The sequence below is a fragment of the Eurytemora carolleeae genome, unplaced genomic scaffold (assembly GCF_000591075.1).
Source record: "Eurytemora carolleeae unplaced genomic scaffold, Eaff_2.0 scaffold1919, whole genome shotgun sequence".
Classification (NCBI taxonomy): domain Eukaryota; kingdom Metazoa; phylum Arthropoda; class Copepoda; order Calanoida; family Temoridae; genus Eurytemora; species Eurytemora carolleeae.
In genome coordinates, this window is record NW_019397826.1 from 6,741 (window position 1) to 25,891 (window position 19,151).

The following is a 19,151-nucleotide window of genomic DNA, read 5'->3' on the forward strand; positions in this document are numbered from 1 at the left end:
AAAATTTTGAAAATCCGCGAAATTTTTTGTGAAAATCCGCGAATTATTTTTGTTTTGTTTTACGATGTACACAAAGAGAACATGTTCACAACTAATTTAGAAGATGGGCGCGAAGCGCCCTCTAAGGCTAGAAAGAAGGGCGCGAAGCGCCTTGAATTTCTAGTAAATAAAAAAAGAGCTTCCGAGAAGACCAGAAATGTTTTGTGACCGAATAATTAGACCCGTGCATAAAAAAAGAGGAGCTACGGGGTCACAAAGAGGGTTGAGTAAATCTAGGGTTATTCTACTGTTAATAAATGAAATAAAAAATAATATATATTCTCTTTAGAATCCTATCTTCTTGACCACCCCCCCTCCCCCCACCCCTTATCCCCTTTTAAGGAATGTAAGCGTAATTTCACATGACCCTCCATGCAAAGATGGCAATGCTCGATTTTCCAAGGTACCCTTAAAACCTTTGTCTGATCAATTATTAATCAAATATTTATATTTTTCATAAGTTTTTATTTTGATTTGCGTGTTTACTGCGAAAGAGAATTGCGGCGCGTTAATATAGTTTCAGTAGAAGTAAATATTTTCATATAATGAAAGCGCCAATTTAAGTATTCAAAATTTTCACTGAATAATGAGATAGATAGAAAGATAGCTGTTACCTCCACACTTTTTAAATTTGTTCAGAATAGACAACAAACACATGACTGAACCTTGATTGGATCAGGCGCTAATGGACTCGGCATACAGGAGTGGCGCCTTTCTTGTGTATAAGAAGAAATGGAGAAATTCAAAGAAATAAACACTTTTAGTGTTTTAGAGTTAGAAAAATACGTTTATACAGATTTAATTAGATTCAGGTTTCAAGCTTGGTACCGTTGTAAATCTTTGCATAAGGGTCACTTGAAATTTCGCTTACAGTCCCTTTAATTATTTTTTTCTAAAAAGTATTTAATCCGTTATTAACTGATTTCTTCTTCAGAATAATTTGTCTCATCATGGTTACTATAAATAATGATTCAGCACTAAACTCAACACCAATGATTCAGCGTTTATGTAAACTTATAATTTGTCACCCAGAAGAAAAGAAAATCTTTAAAAAGCACCTCTGAAGGGGTCAATCATAGGAATTGAGCTTTTGCCCTACACTTAAATTTGCTAATTCCTATATTTTTGCAACCTGATAGCGTAAACCTTAGAAATGTTAATTGTAGATATGTAGCAAATTTCGTAGCTATAATCCCCATATTTGTTAACCTGAGCATATACCTAGATAAACATGAGCTAAATAACATGATAAAAACATACATTGTGAATGTGATTAGATTAACTACATTTATATCTATCTATGTTAATCTTCTAAATACGTACATTCAACTTAAATTATGCTGTAAACATGGTATATCTATCCTTACTAATCTATATATAAATTTGGCTTGTCCGTCTGTCTGTTTGTTTGTATAGAATATATCCAAACGTTACACATTATTGTAACGTAACGTACAAAAACGTACATTTTACGTTACGTTACACTATCGTTGACATCTCTACCCCCTACCCCTATAAGGATAACTTTATTTCAAAGTACGCCTTTGGCTAGGCAATAAGAAAAACAAAATAAAGAAATAGTTTAGTTTATTTAATTTCACGATGATGGAACATTCATTAATTCTTAATGAAATAAGTATAAATGTAAGCTAATATTATTTGAAACTGTAAAGACGATCAAAAACTCTTAAAATATGGCGATCCAAAGGTAAAAAATGGCTTTATTAATAATTAAAAGAAAGAAATCAGTTTAAAATTGCAGAAAATTGTGAATATAAGAAAACAGACATTATAAATTCCGTACAATCCTCTATGAAGTCTCATCCTTTGTGGGTAACCTTGTAAAATAAATTCATAGATTTGCGGTGGGACCCATAAACCTGTGGACTAGGAAGACGATCTTTAACCAATATAAAGGGAACTTTATGCTGTTTAAAGCAACCAGTTTTCAAAGTTTAAAAATCAACGTAAATAAAATATTAATTTATGGGTTTGCACTTTTACTGTGTTTGATGCTCATTTTAATACAGTTGTCTGCGTATATATCAATACTATGAAGAAGTCTCTATTCAAGTTAAGATTTATCAAATTACAAGTTTTCTAGTAAACAAAGAGAAGCTTTTAATTGACAGATTCTCTTTATTTTCATGTTTATGTGTTTCCATGCACTGTTTAAAAGCATAATATAAACCAAAATTGTAATCAAAAGTCGTCTTCATTGTATTGATATATGCGACGACGAGTGTATATAAAATCATAACTTCTGGTTCTCACTGTAGAAAATGTTGTCTATTGTGAAAACAAAGATAAATATTTAGTTCTACTGAGATAACTCGACCTTCAGTGTACTCCTAAAAAAAGAGTAATTATCAACACTTGATACAATTGCACAGTATACACTAAATTATAACAAGGATAGATCTATAATATTTTGATTTGTTTTTTACTATATATTTTATTTGCCACACTCAACGCATGTACATCAATACGGCAGGGGTCAATATAGTTGGCTAACAGACAGGACTAGCTGGTGCAACTAGTTTGACTCGGTCTGACTTTAGGCTGCATCTGGTTAAATTTAAAATCATTTAAAATTTAAAAGAATTGAAAAGCATGTGGCTTGTACTCAAAATATGATAAATTGATATAATTATAGTTGTTATACAAATATATTCACCTGGCTGTTGTTAAAACTTAACTTATGTTCATCAGATGACATGTCATGGACGGTATTTTCGGATACATGTACACCCTGTAGTGTAAACCGAAAACATATACACCCTGTAGTCTTATTCCGAATACAGATACATCCTGTAATTCATACCGGATACAGATACACTATGTAGTGTATACAAGATACTGATACACCCTGTATTTTTAGCGGATACAGATAAACCATGTAGTTTACACCGGATACAACCTGTAGTGTATACCAGATACAGATGCGCTCTGTATACCGGATACAGATACACCCTTTAGTGTATACTGGATACACCCTGTTGGCTGTAGTGTATACCGGATACGGATACACCCTGTAATGTATACCAGATAAAGATACAACCTGTAGTGTATGCCGGATACAGATGCACCCTGTATACCGGATACAGATACAACCTGTAGTGTATATTGGGTACACCCAGTAGTTTATACCGGATATAGATACAACCTGTAGTGTATACCGGATACAGATGCGCCCTGTTTACCGGATACAGGTACAACCAGTAGTGTATACTGGATACATCCTGTTTATATACGTTACACTTAGGTATTTATTCACATTGAATGTATACCGGATGCAGATTAAACTAAATTAGTTCCCTAACTTCAAATTCTATTACATAACCACAGCCAGAAACCACATTAAATACTAATACATGACCACTTTTTTAATAAAGGGAATGTTCCTAAAAATCAACCTATTCCTGCCACCGCGAGGGTGTTTACAGTATTTTTAAAAGTGAATGATGGGGTTTTTTACAAAATAGCAATAATAACAAGACTCCATTCGAAACAAAATAGTTTCTTTTTAAATATTTTTGTCCAAGTTATGTCTTTATTTTTTTTCATAACACACCATTGATTTATAGTTTTTCTCCTCGAAATTCTGGACACGTTCGAATTACAAAGCAACATTCAAATTTATATTAGTAAATGCAATTTATTCTTTTTCTTATAAAATCTTTTTATCCTTATTCTTCATTCTTCATTCTGAATGTACATAATATTCTATTAGTTTTGCTGTTACCCTGCACTCTTTCTATGTTCCTCAAAGTACTCGTGGACTAGAGAGGGGCGCGTTCGTTTTTTCCGTTTTATTTCAAAAATTTATTTCGTTCATTCTCAAAAATATTGTTCATTTTCCTTCTATTTTGTTCGTTTTCTCACTGAACGATCGTTCAGTAAAATTGTTCTTTCATCTTTTTTTTCTAAATGACATCGTTTATTAAAAAATTTGTCCGCGTTCTCAAAAATTTTGTTCGTTTACAAAAAGGATGCCCATCTCTACCTCGAAGTACCGTAGACCATGTTTTATTGCTTATATTTTATCTATGTTTAATGCTTCACAACCTTGTGTTAAGTGTAATATGGTAACAGGGACTTAAAGCAGCAGAGATTTAATATTGTGTTATATTCATTCAGCTTATCAGGATTCCTTCTGTAAACACGACTTACTATTTATTTTATGATTATTCCCTTATATTTGGAAAGTATAAAATTTTAACATATCGGTAGCAAGCTATGGTAAGATATTTACATCTTGTTTTCGAAAACCATTCGATTTACTTTAGAGATGGGGGAGGGCGGTTTATTAAAACGAAAATTTACAGGACAATTACAGTTACAAAGGAAAAATAAGCATTAAATCGTCATATTTTTAGATTTTTGGATCGTCTTTACTGTCTCATCCTTTGTGGGTAACCCTGAACGTGGAAACACGAGATAGAATTAAATACTTTTAAACCTAGAAAATCCACAATATCTTCCACATATGGCTAAGCAGGTAATAATATAAAATATATTCTCTTTGGATAAAGGTATAAAGGGTATTGTTGTGAATAAATCAAATTTCTAAGAAGCAATCAAGGGACCAAACTTAATTAATAGGGAGAAGTAGGTGAACTACGTTGACAAAGTTAAACCACTTCACTCGAACTCAACCCGACGAACAAAAGAACTTAGACCGCATAAATGTTAAATTAGGTCCTCCCTGACAAATTGTCTTTTCCTAAAAATTACATTGACGAATATGTATATTTGTAACAATGCGTGCATAAAACCAGACATTTTAACCTAAGATATATCATATATCATAATGGAAGCGTAAGTTTGTGTCCAACCAAAATGAATGTTAAATTTACATTGTCTGCTTCATTGTTCTACATTGTACAGGTCCTGCGGAAATATCATATCTCTGTTTATTCAAAACTCAATCTAATGATTACAGAATGATTCAACACGTCAAACTAAAGTGAATTGCACTAATATTGAAATCTTAATTGTTTCCGATCATAAGGGTGCCCAAAATGCAAATTACAATTGTAAAATGTGTGTATTATAGAATGATATCCTTCTTGAATTAAAACTTCCTAGTTTATATTTGATCGTTTAAACGTTCTTGATCGTTTAGAAACGATTTCTAAATCGTTTAATCAAACAAACTTGAAAAACTATATTTTTTCTATTGAACAAATGAGTTTTCCGCAAGATTTTTAAAAACTGAAGTTTTTTGCTTCACGAACGACAAAAAACGATCGTTTTCTTTTCTAAGAAACGATTTTACTGAACAAACGATTTTACAAAACAAAGATTTTACTGAGGATCGTACAGTGAGAAAACGAAGAAAATAAATTGTTTTGACCGAGTGAAAAAAAGAACAAAATTGTTTCCTTCCCGAACGATGGACAAACAAAATGAAGAAAATGAGAACGCGTCCATCTCTAGGAGAACACGTCCATCTCTAGGAGAACGCGTCCATCTCTAGGAGAATGCATCCATCTCTAGAGAAAGCATCCATCTCTAGGAGAATCTGTCCATCTCTAGAGAACGCGTCCATCTCTAGGAGAACGCATCCATCTCTAGGAGAACGCGTCCATCTTTAGGAGAACGCATCCATCTCTAGGAGAATCTGTTCATCTCTAGAGAACGTGTTCATCTCTAGGAGAACGCATCCATCTCTAGGAGAACGCGTTCATCTCTAGGAGAACGCGTCCATCTCTAGAGAAAGCGTTCATCTCAAGGAGAACGCGTCCATCTCTAGGAGAATGCGTCCATCTCTAGGAGAACGCATCCATCTCTAGGAGAACGTGTCCAGCTCTAGGAGAACGCGTCCATCTCTAGAGAACGCGTCGATCTCTAGGAGAACGCATCCATCTCAAGTAGAACGCATCCATCTCTAGGAGAACGCGTCCATCTCTAGGAGAAACTTCAAACATTTTATTCTTAATATTGAACTACCGAAAGCATTTCGGATTTCACACGTGTTCAGATGTAAAGTGTTTTGATGCACAAGTGTTATGATGTACAAGTGGTCAGGTGTACAAGTGTTCAGATGTACAAGTGTTCAGATGTACAAGTGTTCAGATGCACAAGTGTTCAGGCGTACAAGTGTTCAGATGTACACATGTTCAGTTGTACAAGTGTTTAGATGTACAAGGTGTCAAGATGTACAAGTAATCAGGTGTACAAGTTTTCATATGTATTAGTGTTCAGATGTACAAGTGTTCAGATGTACAAGGTGACAAGATGTACAAGTAATCAGGTTACAAGTTTCCATAAGTGCTAGTGTTCAGATGTACAAGGTGTCAAGATGTACAAGTAATCAGGTGTACAAGTTTTCATAAGTGCTAGTGTTCAGATATACAAGGTGTCAAGATGTACAAGTAATCAGTTGTACAAGTTTTCATAAGTGTTAGTGTTCAGATGTACAAGTGTTTAGATGTAAAAGTGTTCAGATGTACAAGTGTTCAAATGTACAAGTGTTAAGTTGTACATAAGATGTACAAGTGTTTAGGTGAACAAATTTTTAGATGCACAAGTGTTCAGATGTACAAGTGTTCAGATGTACAAGTGTTCAGATGTACAAGTGTTCAGATGAATAAGTGTTCAGATGTACAAGTGTTCAGATGTACAAAGTGTCAAGGGTACTATTGCAAATCCTATACAATCCTTTTTCATATTAGAAAAATTTATTCTGGAACTATCTGACATGGTGAAACTGATTTATATATAAATACATACATTAATCCAAATATTCATATATCTTAATATTTTCACTCAAAGAGTTTGGAGGTTTAAAGATTTATTGGCTAATTTGGAAACTGGAAATTCAAATTCAAAGTTACAAAAAATAGAATTAATAGCGATGTTGTAACTGAGTGATGTAAAGTAGGTAATTAATACACATTGTTGTTACTTCTCTTTTTGCTTGAAACTTAAAAAAATTTTAACATTTCATGTTTAGCCATTTTATCTGTTACATTTCAGTTTATAAATAAATGAGTAAATGCTGCATTAACATTACTTAATACTTCGTAAGCAGTGAATCAGGCATTACCACTATAATACATCTCGTAAACATTATGAATTTTAATTATATTTACAGTTATATTTCCTTAATTCTTATTCGATTAGTACCTACGGCTATAGATGCAAACTATAATCTATAATCCATATTAGGTCACATGTTGAATAGGAATGGGACTATTCACTCGTAAACCTGATTACTGTGCCTAGGGCTGGGCAATGTTAACAAAACGGAGGTTTTCGAAAATGAACGGAAGAGTCCTTTAACGGACGGCAAAAACCGTTAGTTTTTAAATCGCTAACGAAAAAAAAATAACAGTTGAAAGCGAAAACGAAACGGATGAGTTTTTTTAAAAACACAACTTTTTTTCGGCTAAAACTGCATGAAAATTATTTTGAATGTCGCCCACTACTTAACATGAGGGAACTTTTAAAGATTTTTTTCAATTTGGTGTCGACGGCTTGTGCCGTATATCAAATTTGATAAGCTGATAACGATTTTTTTTCTGGAAAACAGAAACTCTGCAGAATGATTTAAAATGGAGTGACCGGCTTGACATGGTGGTTGAGCTGAGAGTGCAGTATTTAAAAATGGACAATCGGAGAACTTCAAAGATCAAATTTCAGCTCTTATTTAGCAATTTTACACCGTAAAAACTGTCTCAAATGAATTATAAAAAATGTTCTACATTACTACACTCTTAGCTCAACTACCATGTCTAGCCGGTTACTCCCTTTAAAGGAGAAAAATGCAGCATGGTTATCATTCTCAGGGACCATGGTCATATGCAGTTCTAGTTTAATTGAAACCTTAGATGCCTCTGCTTTTGATTAAACAATACACCATAAAGAAATAAATACACCGGGGATAAATTTAATAGACAGTGAAAAATAGTTGAACTATGCAGACTAAGTTGAGCCACTTCTCTTCAATTCGAACCGCCGCACAAGAAAAGAAGTTTAAATTCATCCACGTAGTTCAACTACTTTTCGCTATTCAATACTCGTTCATTTTGTTTTCGTGGACTTTCAAAATTTTTACAAAAATCGAAAAAATCGAAAATCGAGACAACTTTTTGTATTTCTTCGAGCATTCATAAATTTTCCCTGGGGTCATTTGAGGTCCCACAAAAAAAATGGACTCGATCGTTTAAGCTGATTTGACGTTTATCGTGCACTTTCCGCTAAAACCCAATATTTCTTCGGTCACTGCAGTGCGCACCTAAAGCTTAGTTTTGAATACAAACAGACAGTTTGAATCTTGTCTTGTCTAGGATATGCATCAAAATTACATCTGATTCGTTGTATTATGATTGTTTAATGAGAGAAATGTGTACATTGTACATCCAAAAAACAGTAATCCAATTTTTGCTTTTGCTTTTCAATTTGTCGAACCGAACAACGAAATCTTTGATCAAATCTAATAAATTAGAGATGCATTTATGTATATATTACGCTTTTTTGCAGTACATAATATTACTTTGACAATTAAACACTAATATTCTTAACCATTGAGAAAAGCTTTTAACCATATTTCTAAAATTTTCTTTCATACCAATAAAAAAAAAATTCCCGGCCCATACATCGGAAACTGTGATGTTTGAGGTCTAAACATTTGTGTAGATTTCCATCAAGAATAGACAATAGAATAGACAATAGAATAGACAATAGAATAGACAGTAGAATAGACAATAGAATAGACAATAGAATAGACAATAGAATAGACAATAGAATAGACAATAGAATAGACAATAGAATAGACAATAGAATAGACAATAGAATAGACAATAGAATAGACAATAGAATAGACAATAGAATAGACAATAGAATAGACAATAGAATAGACAATAGAATAGACAATAGAATAGACAATAGAATAGACAATAGAATAGACAATAGAATAGACAATAGAATAGACAATAGAATAGACAATAGAATAGACAATAGAATAGACAATAGAATAGACAATAAAGAGAGAATAGTAAACGAACCTTATAAAATAATATTTCTATTAAAATATATATTGATATCTGTTCGTGAATCCCAAATTTACAAAGACGATATCAAAATCGTCACTGAATTCCCATGTTTATTGGGACACCCTGTACTTACTTTTGAACGTCTTATACTTGTTTATGTATAATATTGAATTGAACAAGATAAGGAAGACTACTGACTAATGCGTGAGAACAAATTAAAAAGTGGTAAAACATAAAATATTTACAATTTAAAAACCGCTGATTCGACTGATTCATAATAAGCTGAGAATCCTCTGAGCTAAGAACTTTAAATTGATAAAATGGGTTTAATGCATTTTCGTTTTGTAGATAGATTATCCTTTAACTTGCATTCACCCATTTTTCAAATATTCGGCAAGTGAGAGAATTAAGGAATTCTCAACTTACTTAATTTATTTTGAAAATATGGGATTGGTTCTTCCCAAGATTTTAGGCTCATACATCAAGATTACAACGTTAAAAAATGTTTTACGTCTAAACACTTTTTCACCTGAACACTTGTACATCTGAAAACGTGTACACCAGAACATTTTTACATCTAAATACTTGTACATATGAGCACGTTTACTTCTGAACACTTGTACTTCTGAAAACGTGTACTTTTAAACACTTGTAAACCTGATGCCGTGTACATCTGAACATTTAATCATCTGAACACGTGACTATCTGAACACTTGTACATCTGAAGACTTTTACACCTGAACACTTGTAATATCTGAACATTTTTACATCTGAACACTTGTACATACGAAAACGTAAACATCTAAATACGTGTACATCTAAACAGTTGTACATCTGAACATTAGTACATCTGAAAACTTGTACACCTAAATACTTGTTTACACCTGAACACGTGTACATCTGAACACGTGCACATCTGAACACGTGTGCATCTGAACACGTAGACATCTGAACATGTGTACATCTGAACACGTGTACATCTGAACACGTGTACGTCTGAACACGTGTACATCTGAACACGTGAACATCTGAACACGTGTACATCTGCACACGTGTATATCTGAACACGTGTACATCTGAACACTTAATCATCAGAACACGTGACCATCTGAACACTTGTACATTTGAACACTAGTACATCTAAACACTATTACATCTGAACGCTTGATCATCTGAACATGTGTACATCTGAACACTTGTACATCTGAACACCTGTACATCTGAACACGTGTACACCTGAACTATTGTACATCTGAACACTTGTACACCTGAACTATTGTACATCTGAACACTTGTACACCTGAACTATTGTACATCTGAACACTTTTATATTTGAACACTTGTACATCTGTACATTGTACACGTTTAATCCTATTTACCCTGAGCCCAAAACTTAAGACAAGGTATCGTTAAGAAACCAGTTTTTAAACCCTGGTTTCACGAATGGGGTTACGCAGTTTTGTGAATATCAATATTTTTGTTATGAAATATTATTTTTTTCAGTTTGATTATATTTTTCATTTTTTTCGAATTTCTTAAATAAAAATCTACATAAATGTTAAGACCCCAAAAAGGAAACTCCCGAGTTTTGTTTAACGATACTCTTTTAAATTTCGAGCTCTGACGTAAAATTGATCCCCCCCCCCTTTTTTTTCTTATTGTGATACAAATCTATAACATTTGATACGTTTTAGGAAAGCTCTTGGGCCTGCTTCAATAATCTGCAAAGAAAATGCAAATTTACAAAAATCCATATATTTATTGCGAAATCTATAAGTTATTAAGCAAAAATTGTGCGAAAGATAAAATTGCGCTAAATGCAACAAATTATACATTTTTGAAAAGCGAATTCAAATCTGCAAAAACATTTTCAAAATTTTTAAAACCTAAATGTGTATTCAAGAAATGTGCAAATTCCCCTTAAAAGTGTCTGTGCAAAAATCTGTTAAAAATTTGTTTCCAAAGAGCTATAAAATGTTGAAATCCAATGACTGGAAGTAGGTCTAAATATAGATTTTGTTTGGTATAGGGAAAAGAAAGCATTTAAGCAGTATGCCTGAGGACTCAGGCAGCTATTAGCCTTAAGTGATGGGCATGTGTTGGTTAGAAAATTCATAAAATTTGAGCTTCCTAACTCAAATACTTTTTGAGTTATTGCAAAAAACTATAAGGGGGGAGGGTCAAATTGCGTCCCCCGGGTAAATAGGGTTAAAATTGCAAACTGCAAACAACTTTTATAATGTGCCTGAGATAGCCCTTGCTCTGGTCAGTCTCTAATCAAGGAATTGTCATTTGTAAATTCTTCTAAACCTGATTTCATAATATAAAATAGTCTTCTTCAAATCTATGTTTAGAACTAAAAAGCGTTCTGTGTAAAAGACGAACTGTATTTTCGTGGTTTTGTTGTACAATTGATAAAACTATCATTTATTACAAATTAGTATAATTATTATTATCAATCCCGATATTAAAATCATAACGATGTTTATTAGGTTTTTTTAAATTATAATTTCTATATATACATATCATCCAGCATAAAAAACTCTTCTAATTTTAAAAACTTGTCAAGGTTTCAGTTTGAAAAATAAACAAAGTTGAGAACAAACATATTTTTATTACATTTATATTAATTTGAAATTATATTTCTGTGTACATTCTGTCGTCATCCAAATACCACATAACGGACTAAAAACCCGTTTTTGGGTAGTTTGGTCGTACAGGAATGAATGATTTTAAGGTTTGCTTAAAATGATCTAAAATGGGATTTAATGGGTGGAGGGGCAAAAATTTTGAATTTCCCCCTCCCCCCGAAAAAATCAAAAAATTCAAGTGGAAACAAAAAAGATTTCCTGGTGTCTCTAGGGTTATGGCACTGCACTTTGAAGAAACCGCAAAAGAAAATAAACCGTTTAAAGAAACAAAAACATGGATATCTAACTCATACTTGATCAGACAAAGTTGTAAATCTGACATTGATTTCTGTGCAGGCTAGGGTTACTTGAAATTATCCATTTGATTGTCATGTTGATTTAGTGGGACTCTCTGTGAAGTGTTTAAAATATTGAAAATGCTAAATCTTGTAAAGATTGAAGCCTCCATTTTCTTTGGCAACCCTGTATAGTACATTGAAGGAACAAATATGAATGAAACCCCGGTAATACCCTGGGCCGGACTAACCCTCAGTGTCGGTCTGTGGCAAGTTCAGACATTAACTGAAAAACTGTAATTTTAACCAAAAGTACAAACCCTTCAAATGCGTAGACAACAAAAAAAAAATTACAATGTCAGTTGGGTTTATGCTAAGATGGCTTGAAATAATTGTCACGCTGATTTATGAACTGGTTTTAAGGCTTAAAGAGCTGTAGAAAATTATCTGTTTATAACCGTTGTATTTATGAATATGGTAGATGAGAGAGTGTATCTACACGTGGAAGAATCATTGGTCAGTTCACACACACCATGTTGTATACGCCCTTTGCGTAAATTAGCAATATGCATAGACGCGAGCAGTCTCGGTGATTTAAACTTTGCTTTGATATCTTTCTTTCGAACTGGGTTATAAATACACTGCTATAAGAAATATTAACTGTACCTTAGTTCAATCGAAATCTCAAATTTTCTAATCCCTTTATCTTTGCAACCGAATGTTGTAATCCTCTGATTTTTCAAACGGAAGCTTTTTGATTTGATAGAACTAATTGTTAAAGAAATCTGAGGTCTAAGACAGACACGGAGTTTTATATTGTCTGTTTCCCAATGTATTCACTTCTAAACTTTTTTCTATTTTTGTCTAATTATTAAATAGCCCATTTTAACACAAGTGAAAGACAGAAGACTTAACATAAACTTGGGATCGTCATGTTTTAAACGTTTTAAGTCGTATTTACGGTCTCATCCTTGATGGGTAACCCTGTATACCTAAACCCTAGATTTCCCTTTAAACCATGATCTCTCCTCGTGTCCCAAACCCTTTAATCCCTTTTCGTAAATTATGAAATATGTGAGTTTTGCCACCAAAATTTAGTTCTTTTGTATTTTAAATCATTTATATATAAATTTGGCTTGTCTGTCTGTCTGTTTGTATCCAATAAACGTCAAAACGGCTGAACCGATCGGGCCCAAATTTTTTGTGGGACATCTAGGGACCCCAGGGAAGGTTTATGAAAAATCAAAGGCTAGAAAGAAGGGCACGAAGCGCCTTGAATTTCTAGTTATAATATAAACTAAAGAAATATACCACGGTTGATACAGAAACTCCGTTTTGATTACAGTGTTGAAAGTAATTAAGGTTTCGATGAAACATACGAATTGAGATCATGTCTTGTATGAGACATTGATCAATGGATCGCTATTGTCTGGTTGACATATCACCCCACAGTGGTGGTGGCGATGATAGTTCACAGGATTGTAGCCATGTGGATCGTGTCCTTTGATTTGGCATTAATAGTTACGAGCTTCCAATTGATATCGATAGCTTATGAGATTGTATCCGGGTTTAAACATTGATAGCTAAGTGAAACTGAACTGTACCTGTATAGATACTGGTTCGAGAAATTGTTATGGAGTAGGCGCGCGTTTACTACAGATATATGATTTAACAGAATTCATAGTCACATGGTCTATTATATTGGGTTGCAGAGATATAGGGATTAGAAGATCAGAGTTGGTGGCAAAGACTTAATTTCTTTCATCTTATGTGTGATCCCAGATACAAGGTCTCATAAGAAACATAATAACAAACAGAAGGACCATGTATGATATTGAATAATTTATATATTAAGTAATTTATCAAACAAAACAGAGAACTGCAGCCTGCTATTTAATATAAAAAAAATTTTATCTTACTGATTTTCAAGGAATGCGCGTTAAATAGATACTCAAAAAGAGATAAAGATAGATATATAAGTAGAAACAAAATTAAAATATTATCTATTTAAGAAGTAAGATTAAAAGGTAGATAAAAAAATAGAAAGATAGATAATTAAGTAGATAATTAAATCGATAGATAGATATAAAAAAGCTAGATAGATAGAAGGATAGATAGATAGATAGATAGATAGATAGATAGATATAAAAAAGATAGATAGATAGATAGATAGATAGATAGATAGATAGATAGATAGATAGATAGATAGATAGATAGATAGATAGATAGATAGATAGATAGTGAGAATAGAAAACTAAGCAATTAGAAATACATTTAAATCTAAAATTTTTTGAAAATAATGAAACCTCATGAAGATTAGAATAAAATATTGTCAATAGAAATATTTAGTAACGAGGCCTTTACTTTTCAAAAAATGCATGTAACATTTAAAAAAAAAATTTTTTTGATTCATTTACGGCGGTAAACGATAAAATCACTATAATGAAGACGACGTTCGATTTTAATTTTGATTTATATCAAGCTTTTTAACAGTATGGATACAAAAAAAAACATGGAAACAGAGAGAAGCTGTCATTAATATAGCCTCTCTCTTTAATTACTTGTAAACTAGTAATTTAAAAAAAAAACTTGTTAACAACTAAACCTTAAATAAAAAGTCGTCTTCATTATATTGCTTTAATCGCCTACCAACGTATATTAAAAAATGGTTCTGAGAAACGTTGAAATATGACATTTACTATTTATAAAATCGATCCTTTTATTTTTTTCTGACAAATTATTTGATGACATTTTTTTACTTTTTCTGAACAAATTCTTTAACTTTTGTTAGGCTCATCCTAAATCAACGATAGTGCAAAGTATGCAAGCAATCAACGACACTGGTCGTTGATTCTATCCTTAGGGCACAGACCGCTTAGGGAGCTGCTTGTAGCTACGGAGTCCGGATGGATCGGTAGATAGATAGATGGATAGGTAGATATACACATAGATAGATAGATCGATGGAATCTTATTTGACGTAACATATCTTGAGCTCTCTCGTGAGCGGTATCTTGGCCTTGAAATTGGCTTCTCTATACATATAAGTATATAGTTTAAAACTAAACCATTATTCAACAGCAGTCCTCCGTTCAAGCAACAACATGCTCTTCACCAAGGTGATTGTGATAAACAAGATGAAAAACCCTGTATTCATTTATTTAAATTCTACATATTTAATGTGTTTCAAAATTGCCGGGACCTATGCACATTGCACATTCTTCAAAATAACCCGGAAAATGTCATAAAAAGGATTTTAAAAATGTTTTATCAAGAAGGCAAATATTCCAGAAGCATTGCAGCCTTAAATTCTTTAGATAAATAAAACATTACAAAAAAACGTACGAAATTGTTCACTGTTTAAACATTTTTTCACTCAGTTCTTTTTCTTTTAGTTCTTTTTTCTCAATTCTTTTGTTTTATTTATGTCAATTTCATGTTCAGTATATACATATTAGGGTTGGGGACTGGGTCCGAAGGGGCGAAAGTAGGGCTCAGGTGCAATAGGGGGGAGGAGAGGGGGGGGGGTCAGGTTTCGAATGAGTCGGGTTCTCTATATTGTTGAAAGTTTGATGCTCGTATTTGAAAAATTGGAAATTTAATCTGTCTTGATAAGCTACAATCAGATAAGTTGTTTACAAAACAAAAATGGGGGGAGAATGAATAAGTGCTTTATTAAAACATTTTAATTTTGTCTTGTTTTGCCTTGTTTCATGAAGATCGAGTTTTAAATAGGAGTTCATTAAACCCTGAGTGTAATTGGTGTAATTATGGTTAAAGTAAGTTTTTGTTGCAAATTCAAGCATGATATCGAACAAACATATATCCTTTAAATTCATGCATGATAAGGAACCAACAAATATCCTTCAAATATATTGTACAAAATACAACAAAAAACAATGCATTGTTATTAAACATATTTAACAAGTAAAGGTTAATATCTATCCAAACTCAATTATTCTACATTATATTGCTAATATCATAATACGAGGTCAATGTTTCCGAAATGTTTTTGAATATAATTTTCAATGGAAACAGTTAAAACATATAGTTCCGATGGCGAAGTTGTCGGGTAAATAATTCTGGACTTTTTGATGTTTGACATAGGCAGGTTGCAGGGTTACTTTATTTTATATATTTGTTCTTTATCTATTATTAACCCCTGTTATTTTCTAGGTCTCCTCTATTGCTCTGTGCATGGTAACCATGTCTTTGGCTGCCCCTGCCCCAGCTCCCCTCTTCGACCCTGTCCTTGCTGTTGCCGTTCCCGTTGCTGGAGCTGTAGCTCTTCCAGCGGTAATAATGATTACAATAATAATAATGATAATGATATTAACAATAATAATGTTACAATAATGATAATAATAATGATAACAATAATAATAATAATGATTACATTAATAATAATTATAATTATAATAATAATGATAATTATAATAATGATGATAATTATAATAATAAAGTTAATTAAATTAATAACGACATTAATAATAATGACAACATTAATCATTTTTGATAATCATAATAACAATAACAATATCTTCTAAAATGATTTATGATATTCATATTTAAAACAATAATAGAATATGTATGTAGGCTGCTGCAGTAGCTGCCGGTATAGGAGCCAAATATATCATCGTTAAGGGATTTATCAAGGGTAATTTTTTCATATTATTTTTCTTCTCGAAAATTTCAACTTAGACCGTCATCATTTGTTGTATTGTTAATTACAAGTTTACAACCCTTTGCGGTAGAAATTGTTAGCTATAAGTTAGAATTTTATTTATTTCAACAATATCAATTTGTTTTTTTTTTATAAAGTGGTTGGCGTTTTAACTAATACAATGAAGACGACTTTTCTATTCAAGTTTTGATTTCTGACCCGCAGTTTTCAAATTACAAGTTTACAAGTAAACAAAGTAGCTGTATTGACTGCTTTAAAAACTGAAATTGAAAGTCTGCTTCAATGTATTGATGTATACGACGATGACTGTATGATAAGATTATGATCGTTCGTGTGCCCAACAGTGAAATTTAGATTTTTGAAATTTATTATTTAAAACATAAATGGATTCATAGTAAACGTTTTATTTTTACTTTTAGGAGCTGTTGCTGGAGCCATTGTAAGCGCTGCTGCAAACGCCGTTGCAGGAGGAAACGATGCCGGTTATGGAGCCCCTGCTGTTCAATATGGAGCACCCGCTGCTGAATATGGAGCCCCTGCTGTTCAATATGAAGAACCCGCTGCTGAATACGGAGCACCTGCTGCTGAATATGGAGCACCCTCTTATGCTGCCCCTGCTGCTGAATATGGAGCCCCTGCCGCTGAATATGGAGCACCTTCTTATAGCGCACCTTCTTCCGGATATGGAGCCCCTAGCTACAGACATTGAAGCTAATTCTAGCAAACTGTTTTATTATAATTTATTCTTATTTAATTATTACGTTTGTTACACTTCAGTTACCTGGTGGTCTAAAGACTGCTAATTTGTTCAAACTTAAAGTCTGGCCAGAGTTAGTGTTTTATTAAGAGAATTTTGTTAATAAGTCCAATGTTGAAGACGATATTTAAGAGAATTTTGTTAATAAGTCCAATGTTGATGACGATATTTAAGAGAATTTTGTTAATAAGTCCAATGTTGAAGACGATATTTTAAGTTATTCTTAATTACACTGCAATGGAAGTCAGTCTCTAGTCCTATAGTTTGAAATATTTAAAATGTCTGTAAATCAGTCTGAATAAAAGTACACGTACAAAAACTTTGATAAAAATTCGATATTGGAGTTAAGAGAGATGTTTATCAATTAAGATATATCGGACCAAAACTATATTTATAACTAGCTTAGAATTACGTTAAAGAATTTAAAATTATTTAGACTTTACATTTTAACATTACTGTATCTCTACACCCCTGACTATTGAACTGCTATGTGTATTCCCCTGTCCCCTGAGGGATGCCCTGCTGTGCTAATGACGTAAATCCAAATATTTCACGGTTGAGCGGATTCCACCTAGCCCTTGGGATATTCATTGGACTATTCTATTTCTACTACAACCTTCTTTACCCAGTACTACTACCTACCTCCCCCTGGTTCGACATAGAATAAACTCGTCCATGTCACTTAGCTGATGACTTGACTGACATTTCTACTCCGAAGTACAAAATGTAGACGAGTCCATTTAATGCACAGATATAATAAAGAGAGGTGGGTCGTAATAAAGTTAATGAATTCTCCGAAACATTCACAGTAACATAAACTGGAACCATCAACCAAATCATTCTAAAAAAATCATGAAAAATTTTAAATTCAGCTGTTTGATTTGGTACATTTTTAATAAGTTTTAATGCAAAAAAACATACATATATGTGTGTATATAATAAATTTATTCTTCATGTATATTGTAAGTTTTGTTTAGAAATTTATATATTTCTGATAAATAGTTCGAGGTCATTCCTATCCTTCACCTCTAAACAGTCTCGATATATTCCGGGACGAGGTTACGACCCTCACTTTTCTCTCGAGGTCAAACTATGCCCCTCTCCCCCCCCCCCACCACCGAGGTCAAACTAACCCTCTTTCCTTGACACCCCCTCCTCCCGTCTACATACGTAATATGAGGTCAAGAGATGTACCCTGCACTGCACATGACATACATGGAAAATTATGTCACGAAATTTTATACAAAAATATACCCATCAACCTTGGCTTTATATAAATCATGAACTTTTTACACTCGTTTGATATTAAAGAAATTCAAGAAATGAAATCTCTCTCTCTCTCCCCGAACACACACACACACACAAAGACGCTAAAGTATTATTTACAAGTAAATATTATATAATAAGTTTTGGAGATATATGGAGAAAAAAATATTATTGAAACTCTGACACAACAAATTTAATAAAAGAGAATCAAATATCTAGCTGACATATATTTCTTTGGCACATCATTAAATTATCTTTTAGAAGACTAATTACTCCAGGTAGAAGAGTTAATTGGAATCGTCATATTTTTTAAGTTTAATGTCATCTTTACAGTATCTTATATATACTAGGTGTGTGCTCAACTCTGTATTTGTTTTATTTATGGAATTTAATGCTGCAAAGAACTTCTGGAATATACAGACGGATTGTGCAAACCCAGGAATAGTCAAAATTCACATGTGCATAATAAGAGTATAGA

The 19,151-nt window shown here is 32.7% G+C and overlaps 1 protein-coding gene across 1 annotated transcript; it reads left to right on the forward strand.

Moving 5' to 3' along the window:
* The first annotated feature begins 14,978 nt into the window (after positions 1–14,978).
* On the forward strand, positions 14,979–17,738 carry LOC111716025 (cuticle protein 16.5). The gene is made up of 4 exons (XM_023491437.1): positions 14,979–15,085; positions 16,143–16,262; positions 16,563–16,623; positions 17,070–17,738. Exons 1-4 carry the CDS (start codon positions 15,071–15,073, stop codon positions 17,357–17,359), a joined length of 486 nt encoding a protein of 161 aa, XP_023347205.1. The 5' UTR covers positions 14,979–15,070; the 3' UTR covers positions 17,360–17,738.
* Positions 17,739–19,151: the final 1,413 nt, after the last annotated feature.

Bases quoted from the DNA above. Each gene is read 5' to 3' on its own strand.
- LOC111716025 (XM_023491437.1), top strand. The intron at 16,263-16,562 runs GTAATAATGATT...ATATGTATGTAG, and splicing joins GAGCTGTAGCTCTTCCAGCG to GCTGCTGCAGTAGCTGCCGG. The intron at 16,624-17,069 runs GTAATTTTTTCA...TTTTACTTTTAG, and splicing joins CGTTAAGGGATTTATCAAGG to GAGCTGTTGCTGGAGCCATT.